The sequence below is a fragment of the Phocoena sinus genome, chromosome 4 (genome assembly GCF_008692025.1).
Source record: "Phocoena sinus isolate mPhoSin1 chromosome 4, mPhoSin1.pri, whole genome shotgun sequence".
NCBI classification, from domain to species: domain Eukaryota; kingdom Metazoa; phylum Chordata; class Mammalia; order Artiodactyla; family Phocoenidae; genus Phocoena; species Phocoena sinus.
In genome coordinates, this window is record NC_045766.1 from 76,833,065 (window position 1) to 76,858,562 (window position 25,498).

The window sequence follows — 25,498 nt, forward strand, 5'->3', positions numbered from 1 at the left end:
CTGACTCATTTTGGACATAAGGATGGGCTTTGTAGACATGCCAGAGCAGACTTCTTCTTAGATCAAGGCAAAGTTTCCCACGCATGTGACCTGTACCTTCCTCATCCACGGCTTTCTAGTGAGGGAGTCCACAGACTCATTTGACCAACAAATGTTTATTAAGTCTCTGCTATGTCTCATGCAGTGTGCAGTTTTGGGGAGTGAAAGGAGCATGGGCTTTGCAGTCAGAGGTCTGGATGGGAATCCTGGCCCTGCCACTTATTAGCTGTGTGACTTTCGTCAGGCTACTTAGACATTCTGAGCCTCGGTTTCATCATCTGTGAAATGTAGGCAATCATAACCCCATTATTGTGGTGAGGATGAAATGAATTAAAAACAATGATAAAATAATAATAGTTCATACTTATAGAGTGCTTCCAATATGCTACTCAAGGTTTTTATTTAACAAATATTTATCTATAATTTACCATGTTCTTTACCAATACTAACTCAATGAATCAACCAAACTCTATAAGATAGGTTTACTATTATTCCTACTTTATAGATGAAGAAACTGAGGCACAGGAAAAACATAAGTAAGACAGTAAGTACGGTGCCAATCACTCAGCAGGCCATCTATCATGGCGTATTAACTCTGGAGACGGGAACACACAGAACTTTGTCTATTCAGGATCATTGAGCTATAAGAAAAAGAAAACAATATTGGAGAGCAGTATCGAAGTAAGAGAAAGATGTGTAACAGGTGTGTCTGTAAGCTTTTATGGCATTACAGAGACTAACATTCCTCTTCTTACCCCCTCAGTGCCCAGCCCAGCGTGATGCTCAGACACACCTTGTTAAATGAGAAATCATGCTAAGCACCATCGCAGCCCAGCCCTTCCAGGTACTTCGCTGATCCCAGGGCCCCAAAGTGAACCGAGCTCTGCACGGTGTCCACGAGGGGCTGCTCCTTTACCTGTCTCATCACTATACTCCCCGTCGGGACACTCCACGCACTCAAAGCAGCAGGTGGGCTCCCCCTCAATGATTCCTTTCCTGGTCCCTGCCAGGCAGTCTCGGCTGCAGTTGGAGAAAGGCACCTGGAGGACAGAGATCACAACAGTGAGGGGCTGCAGCCGCAGGATCAGTCTTCCAGCTCCACTGACACGGGTAAGACGGAGGGGCTGGGCACTAGGACCAGTGCGGCAGACTCAGGCCCAATCCAGGCATAGGGAGGTCCAGAGGTCTTTGTTCCTGTTATCTATGAAAGGGAGGGATGCCTATGGGCAAGTGCAGGCACGCGTGCGTGCGTGCGCGCCCACACACACACCTCAGTGGGATTCTAGAAAGATTAATTGTTGGGAGTCTACACAGTGACAAAATCCTCCTTAAACAGTCTTCCCTTCCATCGTCTCCAAGTCCCATAATGAGACATCTGTCTACTTTCCATAGAAGTAAAAGTTTGAAACAAACTAAAAGACACAGGGACATGGACCTAGACACAGGGACATGGACCTACACACAGAGGGAGAGTCACAAGGGGAGATGCTGAGACGAAGGGTAATTTATTTGAAAATGAGACTTTGAACTTTGTAGTGAATTGCAATTCCTGCAATTTTCTTTTAGGCTTTATAGGGTGATTTCTGAGATCCTTGCAACAGCTCAGTGAGGCAGGCAGGACAGGCATGGAGGAGTCGGAAGTAAATGGATCAGAAAAATATATCAGGTAATTACTAACCAAAAGAAAGCTTCAGTAGCTACATTAACTTCAGATAACATGGATTTAATTTAATTTATTTATTTCCGTAGTGGACTTCAGGTGCACAGAATTTGATTAATCATAATCCTTGTTTCTTTCCATCATGACTTGTCCATGTTTGAACCACTTTGGTTAGTCATTTTTAATGACTACCATCCAAGACAAAAACTAGGACTGGGACAGCAACCTACATCTAACTATACACTCCCCTTTCCACTTACTTCCTCCTCAGCACATAGTCATACCTGAGATGACCGTCATCCTGTGTTCACCACAGGCAAGTAGTACTAAACTCTCAAGGAATAGAGCAACCTAATCTTGTACAAACTCTATCAGAGATCAGGAAAATAATTTTTTTTTTAAAAAGGAGTACCCTCCAACTCAGTCGTGTAAGGCCAGTATAATAACCCTGATTCCAAAACAAGACAAGGACAGCATGAAAAAGAAAAAAAAAATTACAGGCCCATCTCACTTATTAAGTTGTCTTCAGAAGCAGAGCTGAGTTGAGGATTTGTGTCCAAGTGATTTATAAAGAAAGCTCTCCCAAGGGAACCAGGAAGAGACTAGAGGAAGTAGGACATATAAGGGAGAAGAAGAAGAAAGGGTGTGATCCCGAGAAAAGTCCCTCAGACTTCTGCCTGATCCCCCAGGGGAGCTCTGGACTGTAGGTTATGCCCCAGAGCTGTCCTGATCTGAAGAAAAGGGCGAGGGCTTTCACACTTCCACACCACTCATAGGTTAAGGGAAATGTAAATTCCTAGGCTCTTCTGAGGTTCTCCTTTGCCTCTCTGAGCCTGTGAGCCAAATGGGTTCCATTAGCCTGCAGGCAGTCTTCTGAAAAAGAGCATCAAGTTCTGGTTATTGGAAGTAAAAATGTACAGAAGTCCTGGAGATACATGCAAAGTGTAAGGAATCTGAAAGGATCTGGAAAGAGTACAACTACTTTCTACTACTTGAAAGTAGATGAAAAATACTAAAACTCAAAGGATATGAAAAAGAAAATACACCACGATCATGCTGAGTTTATGCCAGGAATGCAAACAAGTTTAATATTAGAAAATCTGTGTCATTCACTGCAGTAATAAATTAACACAGAAAAATATGACCATCAATGGATGAAAAGTATTTGATGAAATGTAACACAAACTAGTGACAAAAACAATGAAAGAGAGTAGGAAGAAATACCTTTACCTTGAAAAAACCCCCCAAATTCTTAAAAATCATTCTATTCTAATACACAATATTAAAAGCATTTACTTTAAAACAAGGGTGCTCAGTATCACCACTATTATTATATATTTCACTGGAGTTCCTAGCTGGTGGAACAAAACAAGAAAAAGAAGGGCAAACATATTGGAAAAGGCTAAATAAATCTGTTATTTTAAATAAAACTGCAGATGATATGATTGTCCACATTAGAAACAATCGGAGAGCAGCCCCAGGCTAAAATGCCCAGACTGCCACTATTCTTACCTGAGTTTCATTAGTTTTTCTTAAAAAAAAAATCCTTCACCTTTTGATGTATGCTACTGGTTGATTTCTAGGTTCTTAAAGGGTTGTTTTTGACAGTTTTGCCCAATTTACCATTGCTTCACCATTTCAGAAGTCCTGCTTCTGTCTCGTTCTCTGATCATGCCAGGTAACTGAGTACTTACTCTAGAAATTTATTAGGTATTTACTACCTAACAGTCTATGTGGATCAGAGATAATAGATGTATCATAATAATGAAGTATACTTTGCAAAAGCATCTTGAAGGTAGGGAGCAAGTCTTCCTCATTTTTGTAGCCCCAGTTACAAAGCCTTGAATAATGCTTGATACGTGATAGGGCTCATACTATTTCCAAAATATCTCTTTAATAAGACCTTCCCCGTCCCCATGACTGCTTGAACTGGAGACGTCTTACAAAGTTAAACACATGGAAAGCAATAAAATAATTATCATCGCTTCCAGCAAAAAAGAATTAACAAGGAATTTCAAAACACTTGAACAGAAGATGATGGACACTATTTTCTAATGAAAGAGGAATAGAAATGGCAGTATCAGACCTGATGATTGCTAAGATTCTCAGGACCCTGGTTCGAAGGAAAGGAAAGGGAAGGAAAGGGTAAACTACATCTACAAACACTACAACGTTGGAATGTTTGGCTATCATTATGTTCCTGTAAATTCACTGCAAACTCTACTGGATCACGATATATTATATATTTTATGCATTGGTGGTCCAAGTTTGTTGATATTTTATTTAGGATGTGAGCACGTCTATGTTTATAAATTGGCCTATAATTGTCTTTTCTTGTACTGTTATTGTCTGTTTCTGGTGTTAAGATTATATCAGCCTCATAAAATAAGTTTAGTAGCTCTCCCTCTTGGCTTCTGTTAGGCTGTGAGTGACAAAAACCTCAAAAAAAACAAAATAAAAATGGTTCAATCTACACCAATTAGGGACAATCAGTTATGTGCACAAATGGAGGTAAAATATAACCTGGATGAGTCAACAGCAGGGATGACTTGTTAATATAGCGGGTCAATTTAGACTTCAGTCAGTTGAAACTTGTGATAATTTAGACAAGAGTATAATTAGTGGACAGAGGGATATAACCTCTGGAACCCCAAAAGTTCTGTCTGGAAAAGGTTATGACATGTTTATAATTGAGAATCCACCCTCTGAGGTAGAAGCTAAAAGAGACTTGCACACCCTGGATGATATTCGCTATCTATAGGAGACCTTCTCGTGGGTAACATATCCTCCATATTGGGAAACAGTGAAATTGTAGTATTTCATCAGAAACCCATCAACCTAAGAAGCATTTGGTACAAAGATGAAGTTGAATTTTTGGTCATGTTATAAAAAGTGGTTCAAGACACTCAAAGGTGATAATAGGAAGGCAAATGCAAAGAGAAATGTAGTGGGTCTCATCCAGGCTTCTTGGGAGAGTTAAAGAGGATGCCCGGTCCAGGGTCTGTTTCTACAGAGGATCCGGGTCCTCAGCAGCCTACTATATTCTAGGACGCAACCATCATGGAATAGTTATTATTTCAGCATATCGTGCGTCTTTTCCTTAAGGGCATATTCATTGGGTAATGTGCTTCTGGTTATTAATCAAGCTTCTAGATGCAGTGATACTCATGGAAGGGGGTCCTGATCATGGTCACAAGCATCCTCCTGTTTGTTACAGGTCTCCCATAGCAGGAGAATAAATTGTGCTTTTGACTTATACGTCAGTCCTGAGCTATCTGGATGACAGGGAACTACCTCTGTGTGAATTGTCCATGCCCTGCCTTGAGTGATGTTTTGCTCTGGTTGGGGAAAGTTTGAGCCAAGGAAACTATTATTAGCCAAGGAGTCAGATCTGTAAAGAATAAAATTGTTTCGATATAATAAGCATGGGGCTCAGATTCTGAAGATTCTCTTCTGTACGCTGAACACTCATGGGTTTCACAGGGAGCCCTGGCAATGCAGTTAGTGAGTTGAGGGACGTGGACTCATGATTGTGGAAGTCCAGTGGTGAAGTCCAAGGCCCTCCCAAAGCCCAGCACAGTTTCTGCCGGTGGTGGAGGCATCTGGTATCCTGATGGACAACACGTACCTCCCTTGAGAATCCACTCCACAGGATTTTCTCCTCATTGATGAAGAGCCTTTCTCCTTTCTTGGCATAGACGTTGTAATATCCAACTTCCTTAAACACTATGGAGCCATCCTCCGGGGAGAGGTGCCAATTGATGATGGAATAGTTCCCTGCCAGGTCTCCACATTCATCGAAAGTTACCTGCTCCCCCATATTGTTGGTAAAGTTTAGGTGCCGTAGGTGCTTCAGGACCTAAAGAATAGAGATGAATATTCTGAATAGAAGCCACAGGCTGCCATGTATGGTTATGTAGGTTGAGCTCTACACAGGACAGTAGACTATCTTGTTCAAACAAAGTGGAAGGAACATGACTTGAAGAAGAGAGGCCTTTTTGCAATTTACACTAAGGTACTTATATGTGTTAATGGCAGCCCTGGTAACCCATGAACTTTGATACTCAACTTTATTTGATACTCAAATTGCAACTGGGGTAGGAAACACTTTCTTGAAGTCAGGAAGTCAGGAAAGGAAAAGGAATATATCTCACCATGGCCACTGGCCAAATCAAGACTTTTGCAGGTGCACCATCACCTGGCGGTGTCCAGGAGGGGGGCAGGGTTTGTAAGCCAGAGCCATCCCTGGTGTCTTCTGAGATGGGCTTTGGAAAGAGTAAGTACTCTTACGCTCTGCACCATCTTTCCCTATGCTACTGCTTCTGTAGAAGTGTCTTGTTGCCAAAGATCACAGAGAGAGGGTGGAAGGAAGAAAGAAACAAGGCTGTGAGTGGAGTCTTGGCCATCACTGTTGTAATAATCATGGCCAATCCTTTACTCTTTACAGGGTTTTATGGGTCACAAAGCCCTTGTACAAAAAAAGTAATGATAATAATTACTAAACCCTACTAGTCATTTTATTACCTTTGGGGCACAATGCTAAATACTTTATATTCGTTGTCTAATCTTCACAACAAATAGTACTATTACCCCCTCTTTATTGATGGAGAAACCGAGGCACAGACAATAGAAGTATCTAGCCCAGGGTCACACAGCTAGCAGGTGGTGCCAAGCCTGCGTTTGTAGTGGCTCTGCTCCCCTGCAGCGTCACTAGGCTCCTGCCTCTGCTTCCTGTGTGCCCCTGACTTTGGTCAAGAGGGAGCAGCGGGCACTTTGCAGCTTATCTTTCATGCGGGACCTGCCCAGGGCCAGGGGGTCGTTGAGGCACCAAGAGAGAGTGAAGCACACACAGTCCAGACTGTGAGAGTAGGGGTGCTCACTTCCACTGTACCTCACGACTCATGGGGCTTTCTCATTCTCTGGCTCTGAGTGCGTTTCCTCACCTGCAGGATGAGAGGGCTGGGCCAGAGAGGCTGCAGGAATCTCCAGGTTCTAGTATGAACTTCCTTCTGTTCTATGGTTTGGCGTACCCCAGGAGTACATTTAGAAGTCCGCGTACACGGGATCTTACTTCCCCAACCACGGATCGAACCTGTGCCCCCTGCAGTGGAAGTACAGAGTCCTAACCACTGGACCTCCAGGGAATTCCCTAGCATAGCTTTTTTTTTTTTTTTTTTTTTTTTTTTTTTTGCGGTACGCGGGCCTCTCACTGCTGTGGCCTCTCCCGTTGCGGAGCACAGGCTCCGGACGCGCAGGCTCAGCGGCCATGGCTCACGGGCCCAGCCGCTCCGCGGCACGTGGGATCTTCCCGGACCGGGGCACGAACCCGTGTCCCCTGCATCGGCAGGCAGACTCTCAACTACTGTGCCACCAGGGAAGTCCCCCTAGCATAACTTTTAAGGTGCCTAAAAAAACAGCATCTGATCTGACACTGGGAAACCTTTGGGCCCAGCACCTATTATCCACATGTGTGACAAAGGGAGGCACCTTTCATGTTCCACTCCACTCCAGAGATGACACAGCTTTTAAACAATTTATATCCATATTGACTTTATTTTAAAGTAAGCATTTATTGTAAGGAAAATCAAATGAAGAAAAGGAGCCACCTGAATTTGCTCATAAACAGCCTTGGGATGAGTTTGGGGTTAGAGTCTGTGGCCGGCCACATGTGTGCACGGGCACAGCACCCACGGCGCCTGTGTGATTACTGCTGTGTGTGGTTACTCCTTTAGTGCTCTCACTGCTGCCCTGGCAGACACTGGCTGCCCTGATTTTCGTCCCAGGCCTGTGGGGGGAAGGGGACCCCTTACTCCCTGCTGCCTGGTTCTTCTGTTCTGCAACCAGAGCTGCTGAGTCATCCTCAAAAAAGATGGAGAATGAATCCTACCAAGGATTCATGCCACCCATGTTCTCCCAAGCCTTCCTCAGTGGTCATCAATCTTACTTTTTTCCCTTCATTTTTACCGAGTCCTTAAAACATTCCTCAGAGAGGTGGTGCCACTGACATACTCCTTTCTTATACCTCCAACTCTCCTCTCTTTGTCCCCTTGCTCTTGGGATGATCTTCTCCTATGCAGTGAGGTACCTCCTTTTGTCTCTACCCTAACACATCCCTGTCCTGATACATCTCCTTCTCTTAGAGGAACACACGTTCCTTCTCTATAAGGCTGACCCCTCTTGTAGTACTCAGAACCTCATTCTTCCCACCTACTCTGGAACTTTTCTGACATGAACAATTTACCCTTCTCCATTCCATACTACTTCCTACTGGGGACCTACCATGGTTCAGATGAAATATGCTTCAACCTTCTCTAGGTAGCTTCCCAAGCCTTCCATACTTTGGTCCCATGTAACTACCACTACTTATTAGTGCAAATGTTTTATCCTCACCATATCCTTTCCACGTGTCATGCTAACTCTGCCTTTGCCCTGATGTGTGTAAAAGATGAGAAGAGTGGAGAGGTAGGGGACTACCTCTTATTTACACTTCCTATGTGCCAGACATTGTACTAATGCTTTGCACACACTATTTCATCTAATCCTCATAGCAAACCTATGGATCGGAACTATTAGTATCTTCATTATATAGATGAGGAAACTGAGGCATGAAACTTGCCAAAGTCATAAGCTAGAAAGTTCTCCAGCTGTGATTTAAACATGTGCTTTTTGCTTCACCCTCCTGCCTCCAATATACATTGTTGAGAGTGTTGATGGCACATATTTATCAGTAATAGTTCCTCATTAAATATATTTTTAAAAAGCATCATTCTTGTTTGAAGAATACTTTAAAAAGAATAGGCAGCAGTAAAGCCAGAGTAGTTAGCGTAAATTTTCTTCCTCCCATCCAGGTTTCAATTCCTAGGTTCTTATTCTCCAGGCAACAAACTCCCTCTCTCCTTTTCTCAGTCTACAGCTTCTCTGCAGTGAAACTCTCCAGACAACAGTGGGTGAATTGGAAGGGGAACTGGCATAAGATCATTTCATAATTAAATGGTCATCTTCCACATTAGACTGCACAGAAAAGGGACTCAAAGATCATCGCTGGCTATAATTCTTCTGTATTGCTATTGGCACAGGCTAGCGAGTTCTACCATAACCTACCTTGAAAGAAAATGGAACCAATCAAAATCATTAAAAATTTTTCTGTTAAAAAACTCACTGTGAATACAAGGTTAGATTTGTATACTGTTAGAATCAATCAACAAACAAATATTTATAGGTTATCCACTGTGTGTTCTGAGCTGGGCTGCAGTAGTACAGGATGTAATAGTAATAAAGTTCTCATGGAGTTTACCTATGGATTAGGGTGATAAGATGTAAGACATTGGATGATAGAGCCAACAGTGCAAGATAAAATACAGTTAATGCCTAACTTATGGGGTATCAACTCTAAGTACAGAGAAACTCAGGGGAGATGGACATTAAAAAGGGCTGAAATGGTCAACACAGGCTTGAGGTATGGTAGGAATTTGTAGTGGCAAAGGACAAGGGGAAGAAAGGTATTAAAGACAGTGGGCACAACATGGGAAAACAAGTATCAATATTATGGAGGCAGTGAAGAGACCAACTTCTCAAAATTTATGTAAGTGCTAGAGAACAAGGGAAAATAAAGTTGAGAGGCAAAGAGCAGTCAAGGCAAAGAGGCTAGATTTCATGTCAAAAGGCATAGGATCAGGTAATAGCAAGTGTTGATAAGAATGTAGAGAAATTGGAGTCTTACATACACTGCTGGTGGAGATGTAAAATGGTGCAGTCATTTCTGAAAATAGTCTGGCACTTTCTCAAAAAGTTAAATATAGAGTTTCCTCTCAACTCAGCAATTCCACTCTTATGTATATACCCAAGAAAAATGAAAACATAAGTCCACACAACAACTGTACATGAATGTTCATAGCAGCATCATTCATAATATCCAAAAAGTGGAAACGACTTAAAAGCCCATCAATTGGATGAATGGATAAACAAAATGTGTCATACAATGGGACACTATTCAGCCATAAAAAGAAGTGAAGTACTGATACATTCTACAACACGGATGAGCCTTGAAAACATGCTAAATGACAGAAGCCAGTCACAAAAGACCACATACTTTATGATTCCATTTATATGAAATGTCCAGAAATGTCCAAATATATAGATACTGAAAGTAGATTTGTAGTTATTTAAGAATTGGGTCATACCAGTCAGAACGGCCATCATCAAAAAATCTACAAACAATAAATGCTGGAGAGGGTGTGGAGAAAAGGGAACACTCCTGCACTGTTGGTGGGAATGTAAATTGATACAGCCACTGTGGAGAACAGTATGGAGGTTCCTGAAATAACTAAAAATAGAACTACCATATGACCCAGCAATCCCACTATTGGGCATATACCCAGAAAAAACCATAATTCAAAAAGGCTCATTCACCCCAATGTTCATTGCAGCACTATTTACAATAGCCAGGTCATGGAAGCACCCTAAATGCCCATCGACAGATGAATGGATAAAGAAGATGTGGTACATATATACAATGGAATATTACTCAGCCATAAAAAGGAATGAAATTGGGTCATTTGTAGAGATGTGGATGGACCTAGAGACTGTCATACAGAGTGAAGTAAGTCAGAAAGAGAAAAACAAACATCGTATATTAACACATTATATGTGAAATCTAGACAAATGGTATAGATGATCTTATTTGCAAAGCAGAAATAGAGACACAGACGTAGAGAACACACATATGGATACCAAGGGGGAAAGGGGGGATGGGATGAACTGGGAGATTGGGATTGACATATATATACTACTGTGTATAAAATAGGTAACTAATGAGAACCTACTGTATAGTACAGGGAACTCTACTTGGTGCTCTGTGGTGACCTAAATGGGAAGGAAATCAAAAAAAAGAGGGTATGTATGTATACATATAGCTGATTCACTTTGCTGTACAGTAGAAACTAAGACAACATTGTAAAGCGACTATACTCCAGCAAAAATTAATAAAAAAAACCTGATGAATGGATAAAGAAGATATAGTATACACACACAATGGAATACTACACAGCCATAAAAAGAACAAAATGTTGCCATTTGCAGCAACGTGGATGGACTTGGAAGGCATTATGCTAAGTGAAATATGTCAGACAGAGAAAGACAAACACTTATGATATCACTTATATGTGGAATCTAAAATATACAACAAACTAGTGAATATAACAAAAAGAAACAGATTCACAGATATAGAGAACTAGTGGTTACCAGTGGGGAGAGGGAAGGGGGCAGTGGCAGTATAGGGGTAGGGGAGTTAGAGGTACCAACTATTAGCTATAAAATAAGCTACAAAGACATATTGTACAGCACAGGGAATATAGTCAATATTTTATAATAACTATACATGGGAATATAACCTTTAAAAATTGTGAATCCCTGTGTTGTACACATGTAACTTAAATAATATTGTACAGCAACTATGCTTCAATTAAAAAAATAAAATAAATTAAAAAAAGAATTGGGGGAATGAGGTGGTAAGGGGTGACAGCTTTGATATGGCGAAATGTCCTAAAATTGATTGTGGTTATGGCTGCACGACTCTGTGAATATACTAAAAACCATTGAATCGTGCACTTTAATGAGTGAACTGTATATAGTATATGAATTATATCTCAGTAAAGCTGTTCCAAAAAAGAAAGTATAGAAAGGGATTTAAAATATACAAATATGACTTCATTGGTGGAGCTGACGTTCAGCTGCAGGTAGAGACCTTGATACCAAGGTGACCTCTAGGATACTTGGTGCTGAGAGTTTACTAATGAGACCTGGTAACTCTAGCCACAAATGGGACAGGAGATAAAGACAGGCAGAAGGTAAGAGTTAGTAGTGCAAACATCTCATCCAGAAAAGAAAGCACCCTGGAATATTTGTGGCTAGAAAATTTATACCTACAGTTTATTAGACCAAGCTCCTCTAAAGCAGATGTTTTCTTATTCCTTTTTGTATTCCTAATGATTTGTAGAGGGCCTGAATTTTAATGGCTACTCAAACTATGTGTGTGTTAAAGGTTTTGGTTAATAGAGTAAACATTAAATCAACACTGTTAGGTTTGTCAAATGGTGCCCAGAATGAGGTTTTCACCAGTCTGAGGATAGATGAGAAAAACAAGGTCAACGTGAGATCTGTATTCGTTAAAGAGTAAATAGGAAGAAGGACCATACAAATTAAGGCTTTTATATAATTGGTTGCAATTTAAACCTGTATATTAAAAAGCAGAATACTTACAATTATACTATGGGATTAAGGGCCAACACAGTTTCTTCTTTTGAGGTATAAATGTAACCTAAGTTCTTGGTTTCTGATTTAAAAAGAAAAATCAAACTTCTAGATTCAAACAAACAAGCAGGCAAACAAGCAAACAGGGAAATACTAGAATTTGCTTTAAAATGTGCTAGAAGATTTTACTTAAGTGTGATAGGATAGATACATCCTATCACACTTAAGTAAATTACAGTTTTCATAGGATAAAATAACTTTCTCTTCACGAAGGAAAAAGAGGCATCTTGGGTTTTTCTGAGGAAATATTTCCTTTGTGGTCTTTTTAGAAGGCTCGAGCTAAATATTATATTTTGCATGTCATGTTTTCGGTTATAGGCATAATTTAATTCTCAGTAACCATTCAAAACATAGAATAAACTGATTATAAAACCTCCACCACTTTCTTGAGGGAAAAGAGAGCTGGAATCACCATAGTGTAATAATGTTGGAGGAACAGCTGGGAGTTGCTTGAGGAGAAGGGTAAGTCCCAAACACAACTGTTCCATATGAGAATGTGACAGGAGGATGCCAGATGAAGGATGAGGAGAGCAACCAACACCTAAAATGTAGGACCGGAAGTCTCTTAATATAGAGAGAACCAGAATTATTCAATTAGCTATGATAAAGTAATTCAGACTAATTGCATGAGGGATGAGGCTTCCTTTTTTTTTTTTTTTATAAAAAAGGCCAAAATATTACTTAAAACTTGTATTATGTATAGGCAATATCCTAAGTACTGTATGCATATTAGCTAATGTCATCCTCATAGAAACCTCATGAGTTTCAGATAGAGATATCTGTTCTTCAGGTGAGGCAAGTGAGGCCCAAGCACACAAAGTGACTGCTCAAGGCCATAAAGCTCTTATGTTAGGTAGTAACTGGGATTTGAATCCAGTCGGTCTGGCTCTAGAGTCCAAACTCTCAACCATTACACTATATACTTAGATTAATATAGCCCATCTACTAGGTTGTCTATCTCTAGTTACAACAGGTTGAACAGTATAAAATTTAGGTTGAGAAGATAGACATATTTTAAAAATGGGATGGTAGAGACATATATAATGCTTGGGGCAACCCAAGAGGCAGTAATAGGAAAAGTGGTCCAAACTGAATGGCATTCAGATCCCCGTGCAAGCCCCCTTCCCTGGGGGCTTTCCATTGTTTTCCATTTTGAATCAGTTTTATTGAGGTACAGTTTACATAGGATAAAATGCACCCATTTTAAGAGTGTAGCTCTGAGTCTTGGCAAATGTATTTGCCTGTGTAACCACCACTACTGTCACCCCAAAAGGTTCCCTAATGTCCCTTTCAAGTCAGTCCTCACCCCATCTGCAGCCCTAGGCCACTGCTGGTTTTCTTTCTACCATTAGAGAGAGAATATCATATAAATTGCACAAGTACTGTTTGTACTTTTTTTTTTCAGTCCAGATTTTTTCACTCAGCATAATGTTTTTGTGATTACCTGTGTTGTTGTGTGTAACTGCCTTTGCATTTGACATCTCCTTCAAGGAACAGATCCCTTTCACACATCTTATTCATCCTTAAAGGCCTATTCAGATGATATCTTTTACTTTCTTCCTTACTTCAAATCCTAACCCGCATAGTACTGTAGAGTTTCATCCTCACAGCAGGTATGCAAGCAAGATCACACGAGTGTTGCATTTTTCTAGTCAAAATTTGCACCTCGTCCACTAATAATCACTGATCTGTTTACTAAGTCATGTCTTTAAGTCATCTCTTTAATATTTCTTTTGGCATGTTGACTTGCATGTTTTGCACTCGAGCACCTAATTTTCTGCATCATACCTTGCATAACAGGGAAGGTGGAGATGGGAACAATTTCACCCTTAAAAGTAATGATAGGGAATCTTCAAATTGATAACCACTGAACCACAAAAAAGCAACATAAGCTAAAAAATAATTTAGATATTTCCTCCAGAGAAAACACTCTTCTTTTAGAATTTTACTTATTTTTTTATTTTTGGCTGCACTGTGAGGCTTGTGGGATCTTAGTTCCCGGACCAGGGACCGAACCTGGGCCCTGGGCAGTGAAAGTGCAGAGTCCTAACCACTGGATCGCCAAGGAGCTCCCTTTCATTTTTTCGCTTTTTTTTGGAGAATTTTAAAAGAAGGAACTAATAGTTCCATTAAAAAAGAAAATACACAATTTTGTCGATACTTGAGATTATAATTCTGTATAATACACTTCTAAGTTATTTTATTTGGGGAGAAATATGAGGAGAAAGAAAAAATAAATGAAGGGGAAGAGAAAAGAAAAAAGCTAAAAGAAAGACTTAAACATAGAATATAATAGACAGACAGAGACTGGCAGGCTCAAAAAGAAAACCAAACACCGAGAAAGACGTACTAAAAGAGGGACAGATGGGCGGAACACGCGTCACTTAGATGTTCATGTATTATCTATTATGTGGTAATATTTCCATCTTGTGGCCTTTTAGGGTATTTCCTCTAAAGGGTTTTAAAGTCAAATTATTGCTCATTATAAGCATAAATGGGAATCATCTCTTGGTATGTACTCTAAAGGTCAATTGAATTAAGCCGAAGACTAGAAACTAGAATTTCCAGAGCTTACATATGGTATCACTTTTTAGTACAGAGGGAAAATGGGATGGAATGCACGAAGCACCCCATTCACATAGATAATGAGGGGCAGCTCACAGAGATAAGGAGCCTACTGCTTCTTGGCCACTTCCTGTGCTATGTGTAGGGAAGTCCAGGACCAATTGCTTTCTCTAACCTCAGTCATATTTTCTTATCTCCCCTCCGTCTCCTCTGGCTCTCACCTCAATTCATCCCCTTCCCCCAAACTTCCTGGTCAGATCAATTCCATTTGACTTCTGTTATCACCATGGTTCTTTCACCATGCATGCCTTTTTTTTGGAGGGGGGTCACGCTGCACAGCTTGTAGGATCATAGTTCCCCAACCAGGAATTGAACCTGGGCCCCAGCAGTGAAAGCGCCAAGTCCTAACCAGTGGACCACCAGGGAATTCCCATGCATGCCTATTTTTTGACTAGTGAGTGGTTGGTGTAAGGTGGGGGAAAGTAGGAAGCATGCCTTGTGCACAATTGTCCTGAGAGAAGGAAGCAGGTGGTTCCTTACCTACTTATTTACATGATGTTCCATTCAAATTTGATCATTAGGCATGTGACCCAGGCTCATCTAATCAGAGTCTAGAACACCCTGGCCGGAGTCATTTGATTCAAGCCTGGGTTATTGGGTAGAATAATTCTCTGCAAAGGACTCTATGTCCTGTTGTCAGGTCAAATCAACTAGATTGCTACTCATTCATTCATTCATTCATTCATTCACTTATTCTATGCATATTCAGGTGTCAGGTGTTCTGGACACAGCGCTGAACAATACAGACATAGTTCCTGCTCGTATGAAGCTCAGAGTATTGCAGAGGAATCAGAGGGAAGAGAGAGCTGAGGAACCGTGTGAGGAGGGCTTGGGGTCTCTGTGGAGGTCAGGAGGGAATTGGGTGTTGTGTGCTCTTAAGTTACCTGTTGGTTGGTGTTACTTTAAAGGCGTATGACTTGATTGATAAATTTTAGGGGGAGAAAAGATCAACAAAAGAAAAAGATTGTGATTGACCTTATTTAATCAGAAGTTTAGTTGACAAGAATCTATTTTGGGTAACTGAAGAGCTGTGGAAGATTAACTTGGGTATACATAAACGGCAAAAGCGAGGAAGAAAGCACGGTCAGCAAGTGTGTGTGGGTAGTATGATTTGAAAAGACTTCCAGGAGAAAGTGAATTTTGAAAAAGAGTTAAAAGCTCGTGGTGGACAATGATAGAGGAGACAAAACTTGATAGCTCTTCAGGTAAAAGTACTGTGCCAAAAACTAATAAGTGCTTGTGGGGAGGTACCAGGCAGATTGGCTTATAAGAGAACTGAAAGAAGGTGGGGCTGGAATTCCAGGCTGAGATACTTGGATTAGATTGTATAGATTGTGTGAGTGATAGGTTTCCATGGAGGTGTTAGTAATGAGAGTGAAGAATTGTTGGTCCATCTCCTGATAGACAGAGACATGGCCAAGAGCTTAAATTCCAGAATGCCCACCCAACCGCCTGGGTTCCTAAGGCTTAAAGGAGACTTACAACAAGCACACAGGACACTTTGGGCAATGCCCACATGTTGCTCCTCCCCAGAGCTCTGACCCTATTTTCCTATCTGTCTCCTCTCCTGGATGAATTGTGCCAGACTCTGTGTGAGCCAGGAGGACACGAATTTACCTGTCCGAGGGTCAGCTGAGGTGGCTGTGTAGTGGCTTTTTATTTTGGCCACTTTGCTACTCTTTCCTCCTCCTTTCGGTAAGAGCATTCTGATTGCCCTTTGGGGATCCAACCCCCCTCTTATTCTCAGTCTAAGTAGTTTGGGAGAATGCCACTCCTAGCTTCAGGGATGGACTTGTGATCTTAGGCTGTCTAATCAACGTGGTTTCTGGGACTTTTCCAAGAAATCCTGGGAAGTAAGGAGAGCCTAGCGGTAAGGATTTTATGAGCCTGAAGCTGCTGCAGAGGCTGAAAACTGCTAAGCCCAAGGAAAAGGAACAAAGAGATGAAGATGAGAGCATCTAGTTGTACCTGGAGTATTTCTGAGATTTTTCAGTATTGTGAGCTAATAATATTCCTTCTTTTGTTTAAGCCAGTTTGGTCTGAATTTTCTATTGCATGCAGCTGAGAGTCCCACCCTTGACTATAGCCTAATTCTTGGCTTTTTTTCTCATATGCCCATGTTTTGACCTTGGCCATCTGGATTTTACTTCCTTGTCTGGGAGAGGAGTCCCTGAAGAGCAGAACTGTCAAACTACCTACTGGAAGCCTCTTTTCCCTTCAATCCCACCCTGGGATTTTTCTTTAGGCTTTTTTTCCCCCATAGGCTTTTCAAGAGGGAGAAGAAGAAGGAGAGGGAGACATGGAAGGGAAGAGAGAAAGACACTAGTATTTACTAAAAGACTGTCCCTTTATTCCTCTTTCTTAAAACTCCACTCCATAGCATCATGGCTCCTGAAGTCATTTTGGTCTTTGACCTTCATTAGAGCACACTTTCTTTGCCAGGCAGTGTGTGGGGTGCAATGCGAGGAAGGTAACTTTCAGTCCCTCATAAAGGTTAGAAACTTTAGCCAACAATGATGCCTGAGTGAGACGTCCCACGCACGAGAAGGGCTAAGAACTTGTAGGTCCTTTTGGTTCATTCTACCCGCCTAGACCGTCACTCCTCATCCCATGAGAATCTCTAAAGTGACTGACATAGGATGTACGTTCTTTGTTTCTTGGCATCTTTTCCCAAGGGTTTGTGGTGGTTGGGTTCTATATGCAAAGCTGGTTTCATTATCATCTTTTACTCAGTTGATTGATTAATTTGAGGCATATTGAAATCCTACTTAAAATAGTCACCACCTGTTTAAGAGTTTGAAAATTTACAAATTGCTTTTACATATATCATCTTATTTCCTCTTCAAAAGAAACTTGGTTGGAAAGTAGGCTGGGTATTAGGGTGATTTTACAGATGAGGAGACTGACTTGAGCAGAGTAGTGTCTTTCCTGAGATGATGCAGCCAGTAAGTGGGGGAGCCATAGCTGAAGCTGGAGGCTGAGTCATTCAACCCATATTCAGGGATTCACACCCTCCCCTCATGCCCCACCCCCCATCATGCACTCTCTGATAGCTCAGTCTGGGACTGAGGAAAATACAAAAGGAGTGTAAAACACGGTCTTATTGAAAAATCAAGGTACATATGCAAGACATGAACAGCTCCATGGGATATAAATTGGGCCAGACTTTTATCTTCAGAAGCTCTATGAAATAAAAAAGATTATGATGTCTCTCCTTCATATAATTGAAGAATACAAAACAAGTCTAAACTAAAGTGTAGGGATCCCACTTAAGTTTTTTGCCTCTCACTGTTGTGGCCTCTCCCATTGCAGAGCACAGGCTCCGGACGCGCAGGCTCAGCGGCCATGGCTCCCGGGCCCAGCCGCTCTGCGACACGTGGGATCTTCCCGGACCGGGGCACGAACCCGCGTCCCCTGCATTGGCAGGTGGACTCTCAACCACTGCGTCACCAGGGAAGCCCAATCCACTTAAGTTTTGATTATTTTTTATGACAACTACTTCAGTGCTTCTTTTTGAAATATCCAATATCCTTTTAAGAAGAGTTTTTTCTGTGCCCTTGATTTGCTTGTGTCCTAAGCTTAGTTGACTTATGGGGGGGTCCAGCACATTATATTTTGAGTAATATAATGGCAAAAGTGGTGGCTAAATATAGTGACAGTAGTTTTATGGTTTTATGCCCCTTGGTATATGGAATATAATAGGTACTCAAGAAATACTTGTTAAGTACAAGGGAACAATATATTTAATTTAAGCACTATAAAAACACTCCCCTCAGTACTAAATCTGTCCCAGGATATTTAAAAACATTTAGGGACCATACTCCTGATATTTTGAACCACTAGACTAAAGAATAGTTGAGCTCAAGGGTTCAAACAGATAATCAAATTAAATTACTATCAATTTTGCAGAAGTCAGTTGCTCAGATGTTTGAAAAGGCAAGTTGAATCCCAGGCTACATCTAGTGACCTCATTTAGATATTGGCTTTTTGAGGTAACCACTTTAATCTGTCTTGCTTGGATCAGTCTAACTCTGCTTTATTACACAGTGAACTTCTATCTAAGTGAAGGATATACCTGCCAAGCTTCAACCTTCTTGATATCCGCACAGGAACCGTTGGTGAAGAGCCCTCTCCCAGGTATGCAGGTGTATATATCTTGCAGGGCATGAGCAATGGAGTAGACGGCTAAGTAGACATTGTAGGATATCCGTAAATGTGTATAATCCATGTAAGGGGTCTCGACACTACTGATGTTCTCATCCCCTGTACAGAGAGGTCGGAAGGCGGTGGAGCTGTTGCTTATCCTGCCACCACCTTCTTCGTGACCTCTCAGGAAGGTGTCCATGGGTAATGGTCCTTTAGCACCTTCTTGGAGGTGGCAGTTAAATGTTTCTTCCCAAAACTCCTTAGCAAAACCGTTGTGGACAGACTTCCTGGGATGGACTTTCTGCAGGAATTCCCGGAAACCTGGGATCTGCCCAGCCTTCAAAGCGAATCCAATGGTGCCTCCGACCACGTGGAAGTATTCAGGCATGGCGATCAAGGAAGAGCTGGCCCAGGCCTCGCTGGCCAGCCAGATCCTACCCGTGATATTTCGCCGGACGATTTCCTTGATGAGGGGTTCCAGGTCTGGGCCACTGGAGAAGACGACGATGACTTTGGCTGTGGAATTCTGTATCACCTCCACCACTTGCTGGATCTCTTCCTCATCAGAGTACTGGGAGATGAGTTCGCTGAAGTCGATGCAGATGTCCCTCTCCTCAGCTTCCTCTCGGAACTTCTCGATCCCTGGCCGACCATAGTCATCATCAGCTGCAATCGTGCCCACCCAGTTCCAGCGGAAGTACTCGATGATGTCAGCCATGGCGGTGGCCTGGTGTTCATCATTGGGGATTGTACGGAGGAAGGACTTGAACTGATTTTTGTTGCTGAGGAGTCTGCTGGAAGAGGCATAGCTGACCTGGAAAGAACACAGAATGAGTGAGTGATTGAGGTGCCAGGTGAGCCTCCAGACTGTGTGGAGGAGGCTTTTTGAACATTCACTGATCTAATATATCAAATGCTGGTCACTGCAGACAGGATGAAGGAGTGAAGACAACCAGAATCTATTCCTCTCCAGTGTGAGCACTCAAGCATCTGTCAGTCTGTCAAGGACATTCTAATTCCCAGCAGGTGATCCTTCACAATGCTACCTTCAAAAATGGGTCTGATCATAAAGTCAACCCAACAACAATAGGATCTACTTAACCTTTATGCACTGTTCCATAGTTTCTCCTAACTTCCTCTGTGCTGCCTCATTGGCTACAATATATCCGTGTACATATCTTCTGCCTGTGGGGTCCAGGTTCTCATCTGAACATTTTAGCTTCCCCTTTACCATAATGAACACTTTGTCCATGACTTCTGGAGGGAATCAGGTTCCCTTTGGGTTATGAACCTAAGGCTCTTTAGAGAAGCCTCTGGGGTTCCCCTTTCTTATTCTGCCTAGTTTATCTCTTCCAGTCTCCAGCTATTCCCTCTCTCCCCTCCCCTATCTCCCCACCTCCTCCATGCCAGAAGTACTTTATGACAATTGCAGTCATTTCTAAGAACTGTTTATTATTTAGGCTCAATTAGCCATTTAGGTTCATTAGGCGCAATTCCCCTTCATCACAATCATGATGATGTACATCATTAAATATAGTCAGAAAAACATCCTTTCCTCTCCTGGCTTCTCAGTGAGTTCAACCACCACCGGCAGCCCTTTCCTCTGTGCAATTTCGAGTGGTGGTCGAGGCCTCTTGCCAGGCTTTTGTTGTGGGTCTCCAAAACCTAAAGAGGCTGAAAAGGAACCCTGGAGAAGCTGCCTTGATGTGTTTCCACTTTCTAGGACATAGCCAATACTATATTTGAGCATGGATGTGGGTCACCAAGGGTAGAAAGCCTTACCTTTTGTGGTAAAAGATTCTTGCCTGAAGAAGTATCCAAATATCATGTAAAGCATTCGTTAGTGCAGAGCTTCCCAATTTCTTTTCAAGTTGTGGCAAACATAGAAGGTGGGGTGAATGGAGGAGGCTGACCAGCCCTGGTGGGTGTGTTCTGACCACCCTAGACCCCACCCACCATCCCAGACCTGGAGAGGGTCAGTATCTCAGCCTATCTGCAGCACTCCTGTGTGTCTTGGCTCACCAGTTAGGAAGTTCCAAGTTATTGAACCATTTCTTCTGAAGGACAGAGTATTTTTATTTTAACTTGAGGTTTATTCATATTTCATCCCTGCATTCTTTCAGCATTTTTGCCATTAGCAGTCTTGTCTTTCAACTCTTTTTTTTTTGAATTTTATTCATTTTTTTATACAGCAGGTTCTTATTAGTTATCCATTTTATACATATTAGTGTATACATGTCAATCCCAATCTCCCAATTCATCACACCACTACCACCCCCCGCCACTTTCCCCCCTTGGTGTCCATACATTTGTTCCCTATGAAGGACAAAGCCTTTTTACACTGAATGGAATTTCTTCTTGGTAATGAAGGAACGTTTAATATCTCTTGTTCTCCAGTTTTCTAGAGAGATTTAAAACTTCTTAAGAATACCATGTTGAAGAAATTTGGGGGAATGCCTTTTTAATATTTTTCACTGATTGAAACAATTAGTTTTCAATGTTCAGTGCTTTAAAATGAATTCTTTCTATATATTTCTTCTTATTAATGAATAGTTTCTACAACAAAAACATAAAAGACATTGATACATGAAAGACCTGGTCCAACCTTGCTAATGAGCAGGCATTATTTTTCTGACAAGAGCTTTGATTTTGAGAGTTATAATATGAAAGTGATTTTTTTCCTTTTATTAAAATAAGCTCCTTCTTGCTCTACTGTGACACCTCATGAGGCAGGTAGTTAGATTAAGTAATTGTTGAGATGTTATTGTTTTTAGAGAGCTCTATTTGCAGACCCAAACAACAGGCTTCTTGATCAGGTTTTTGCAAATGAAAAGTCTACTCAGGCCTTTTGTAAATTCATTCAGTATTGCTTACTTCTTGATACTTTTTTGAAAAATGGGCCAAAAAGAGTTTTAAAGATATAAAAATTACAAATAAACGTATCCTCCATGGATATGTTTCTCTTAAAGAATGCATTTATAATATTTGTCCACTTTTTAAAAGGAAAACTATAAAAGTGGGGATAAATACCAATTCATTACCCACTCCCCCCAAAAAAACCCCCTTAAAAACACACAAAATTTTTTTATTGTAAGAGGGGAGAGTTTCATGAATGATTCAGAAAACTAACCACAACTTGTTCTAGCTGGTCTGCTTGTTCCATCCACTTGGTGGCGTGAGTGGCATAAGAAGTTCAAGTGGGGCCTCTGCCTTCATCCAACAGGGCGTGGTTCCCAGCTCTGCCGCACATTAGACTCATCTAGGGAGCGTTCAGAGCTCCTGACGCCCAGGCTGCATCTCATATCAGTTAAACCAGGATCTCTGGGGGGTGAGTCCCAGGCATCGGTATTTTTAAAGCTCTTGAAGTGATTCCAACAGGCAGCCATGACAGAGAACCACTGCTGCGGATACACTTACATTGGTTTGACTGATAATCATTATAGTCTTCTCAGCACTTTTATAATTCAAGTTCAACTTAACCTTATATTTCATCCAAACCACAATGAATTAAAACCCTCCCCTTCGTGTTCTTTATTTACTCGATGGCAATTACATCTTATGTCTGTTGGCTATGACAACCTGCTTTAACTGTGTATTTAAAATACTACCACGCAATATGCCAAATATAAAGATGCATATTTGCATCTTGCCCAACACATTTACTCTTGTGGGCTTTGTCAGATCATTTTGGCACAAAGATTATAGAGCCAGGGTTTCCCCATGGGAAACACCTTTAATTCCCTGAAGTAAGGATTCGGGAAATGATGACAAGACTTTTTCAGTTGCCACATGTATAAAAAGGGATAATGGCTATCACCAAGGAAACAGAGACCTCCCAGCATAGAAATGTGAATTTATCAAAGGTAGTCTCAAAATTTTTAAATACTAGACACTGAAGAAAATAATTTAAAGTGTGATATATAATTAAATTAGAAATGGATACATGAGATGCAACACAATTGAGCTGATTCTCCCACCCATGGACATTTAGGTTGTTTCCAATTTTTCACTATTATAAAATGATGTCACAGCCCTATAAATATTAATATGAAAAAAAAGGTTTGCTCTATAGTGTTAATGGGAAAAAAATCAGGTTATAAGATGGCATTTAGAGTTTGCTGTCTTTTTTTGGTGAAAAACATATGCAACTTTGAACAAATGTTTATTAAAGCACTTATTTCAGTGAATTGTTAGTATCTGAAAATGTAGACGTCTATTTCCCTGTCTAGGCTGAGTTCCTGCAGGGTGGAAACTGCTTATTCATATACACTCTACAAGTATTTGTTGAATGAAATAGAATATTTTCCATTTCTAGAATGTGCAAGATAATGATTAAGTTCCGATTTTGTGAGAAAATATGCTCTGCTTTCCTCCGAGCTAAACTTTCAACCAGAGGAGAGAGAGGCAGAGACTTTTAAGGGACTAGGATTTGGGGCAGATATTTTGGGTTTGAAAGGTGGGATTTACATCATTTGGTCTCATTCCTTTTAGTAAAGGCAGAAGAACGGCCATTTACTGATGGAATGGAGTGGAAAATAAATAACTGAACCCTTTGGAATAAAAGACAAAGTTTTATACAAGGTATGTTTAAAAGAATTTTGGAAGAATTGTGAAGGCTCAGTTGACATTGTTGACTCTGGGGTCTCAAAAGTCCCCAGTGGTCACGATACAGATAATTAAAAGATCTTTTGTGCCAAAGTAAAGCCAGAGAAGGGAAAATAGCAAACTGTATGGACACTGGGTGTGGCATCCTCCCAGCCTGCTTTCCTGGCCCCTGCCCACATCGCCCCATCTGAGATGGCACGGGTACCTGGGGGATGTAGAAGAGCCCCAGCAGGTTTGCCACCGCTGTGGAGATGCCTGAGCCAGTTGCTCCCACCACCGCGATAGTAGAGGGGATGTGCTCTGAGCAGTTGCAGAACTCATCAAGGTTCAAAGAATCGATTTTGTTCTGGGCCACAAAACTCAGGGTGGCTTCCAGGGCTTTAGAAACAGTGTTGCAAGTGTCGAATATCCTGTATCCCAGGGTCATGTTGGGAAGAAGGGCTGGGCTGCTGTTTATTTCCTCTATGGCAAATATCATAGCTTGTAGCCAGCGAAATCCTCGGAAATTATACCTGGAAGAAAGAAATGGAAGAAAGCAAGAGGCCTTCTGGTCAACTTCTTTAGAGTACAGACTGGGCAAAGCTGGTCTGAACCTCGTTCCATTACTCTGGTTTCATGACGTTGTGTTTTTTGAGACTCAAAGTCCTCTCTGTAAAATGGGGATAACACCTACTTCAGAGGGTGGCTGTGAGCATGAGATAATTATCCACAGTTCTCAGCATGGTGCCTCACACAGAGTTAGGGACTAATAATAACAAGGATTGTGGTTAGTAATAGAATGAATCATTTGTATCTGCCTTATCCAACAAAGAATTTGAAATAACTGATATGAGGTACTTTAGTAAAAGTAATACAGAGAGAAAATAAAACAAAAAAGGACCAGGGAAAATATAAGTAGATTAGGATTTGAATACATAAGAAGCTAAAAATAACTTCAGATTTGCAGAGTCACAAATTTAAACTGACATTCCTGGAGGTAGAAGAGGAAAGGGAAATGAATGATATCTTCATAAACAAACCAGCAAACAAATATTATGCATAGGAAGGCTATTCACAAACAGTGGTCACTTCTGGGTGGTAGAATGATGAGTTTTAAAATTGTGTGCTTTTGTCTTTATTCTTTCTATTTTAAAAAATAAGCATGCATTGCTTTTCAAAGAACATTATTTTAAATAGAAATCAAGCAAATTAACAAAGAGAAACAGGGTCAGTGACATAGTTTTCACTCTTCCAGGACACAGCACATAGTGAGAGCTTGATAAATGTTCTGAGTCAGTGTATCAGCCCCCAGAGAAGAAAAGCTAACAAGTCTGCAGGTTCTCTCTTTGTATCGTGGGTTTCCTGACTTGAACTCAAAGGCAGGGGGAAAGAAATACAAGCTGTTATACTTCACTGTATCAGTTAGGTTCCTAAATGTCCTGGTCTAACTTTTAATGTGACATTTTCTCTTAGTCATTTTCTTCATGTTTCCTTCATTTATTTATTTTTTTTTAACCTGCAAAGTTATGAAGATCTATTACTGAATTTTTCATTACCTAAAACATCTATGCTGCTAAACTGATTTTCCTATCTTTCTTTAATACAATTAGTATATATATATATATAAAATTTCAGAACAAGCTCTTGCTTGATCTCAGGTATGTATGTGGCACCTGCACAACTCTGTCCGGCGAGGGAACAACAAAAAGGATATTTGTCCACATGGGTTACGTGAAGGATATAAACAGCATCAGTGAAATTCTACACTTAGTTTTTCTGCACTCATAAAAAAATGTGAAAATGTTATCTAATTTGTGAGCCCTCATTAGAACACGAGCAGAAATCCAGTTTTGTTGGAATGATTCTAGTTTTCATTTTCATTTTCTAGCTTCCCTTGGAAGACCAAGGGAAAGTGCTGGATCCCTCCTGGAAGTTGCAAATCTCAAGAGAAAGTGCTCTTCTCTCTTACAAGATGGGTCAAGACTTGAGGTGCAGTAATGGTCTCTGATGTCCAGATTAAGGCAGGTGATATACAGCCCTCTGTACTCTGCAGAAGTCAGATACTATTTGAAGGAATTGTACCTAGTGTTAGACGCCATATTCTAAGAGTCATGATAAATTAGGGAACATCAGAGA

At 41.0% G+C, this 25,498-nt stretch overlaps 1 protein-coding gene and 1 long non-coding RNA gene across 5 annotated transcripts in view; one reads left to right on the forward strand and one right to left on the reverse strand.

Annotated features, from left to right (window-relative positions):
* LOC116753249 overlaps positions 1-1,680 on the forward strand; it is a 49,925-nt gene extending 48,245 nt beyond the window's left edge. The window contains exons 3-5 of the long non-coding RNA XR_004349723.1: positions 803-883; positions 1,050-1,149; positions 1,606-1,680. This is a non-coding gene — a long non-coding RNA (uncharacterized LOC116753249). The remainder of the gene's footprint in view (positions 1-802; positions 884-1,049; positions 1,150-1,605) is intronic.
* The window catches only part of CASR (calcium sensing receptor), an 81,501-nt gene that overhangs the window by 3,310 nt on the left and 52,693 nt on the right, over positions 1-25,498 (reverse strand). For all 4 annotated transcript variants that reach the window (XM_032630807.1, XM_032630808.1, XM_032630805.1 and 1 more), the window contains exons 3-6: positions 23,589-23,895; positions 18,708-19,592; positions 5,328-5,558; positions 956-1,079 (exon numbers count right to left, since the gene is read on the reverse strand). In XM_032630807.1, coding sequence (XP_032486698.1) covers positions 956-1,079; positions 5,328-5,558; positions 18,708-19,592; positions 23,589-23,895 — 1,547 coding nt within the window. The remainder of the gene's footprint in view (positions 1-955; positions 1,080-5,327; positions 5,559-18,707; positions 19,593-23,588; positions 23,896-25,498) is intronic.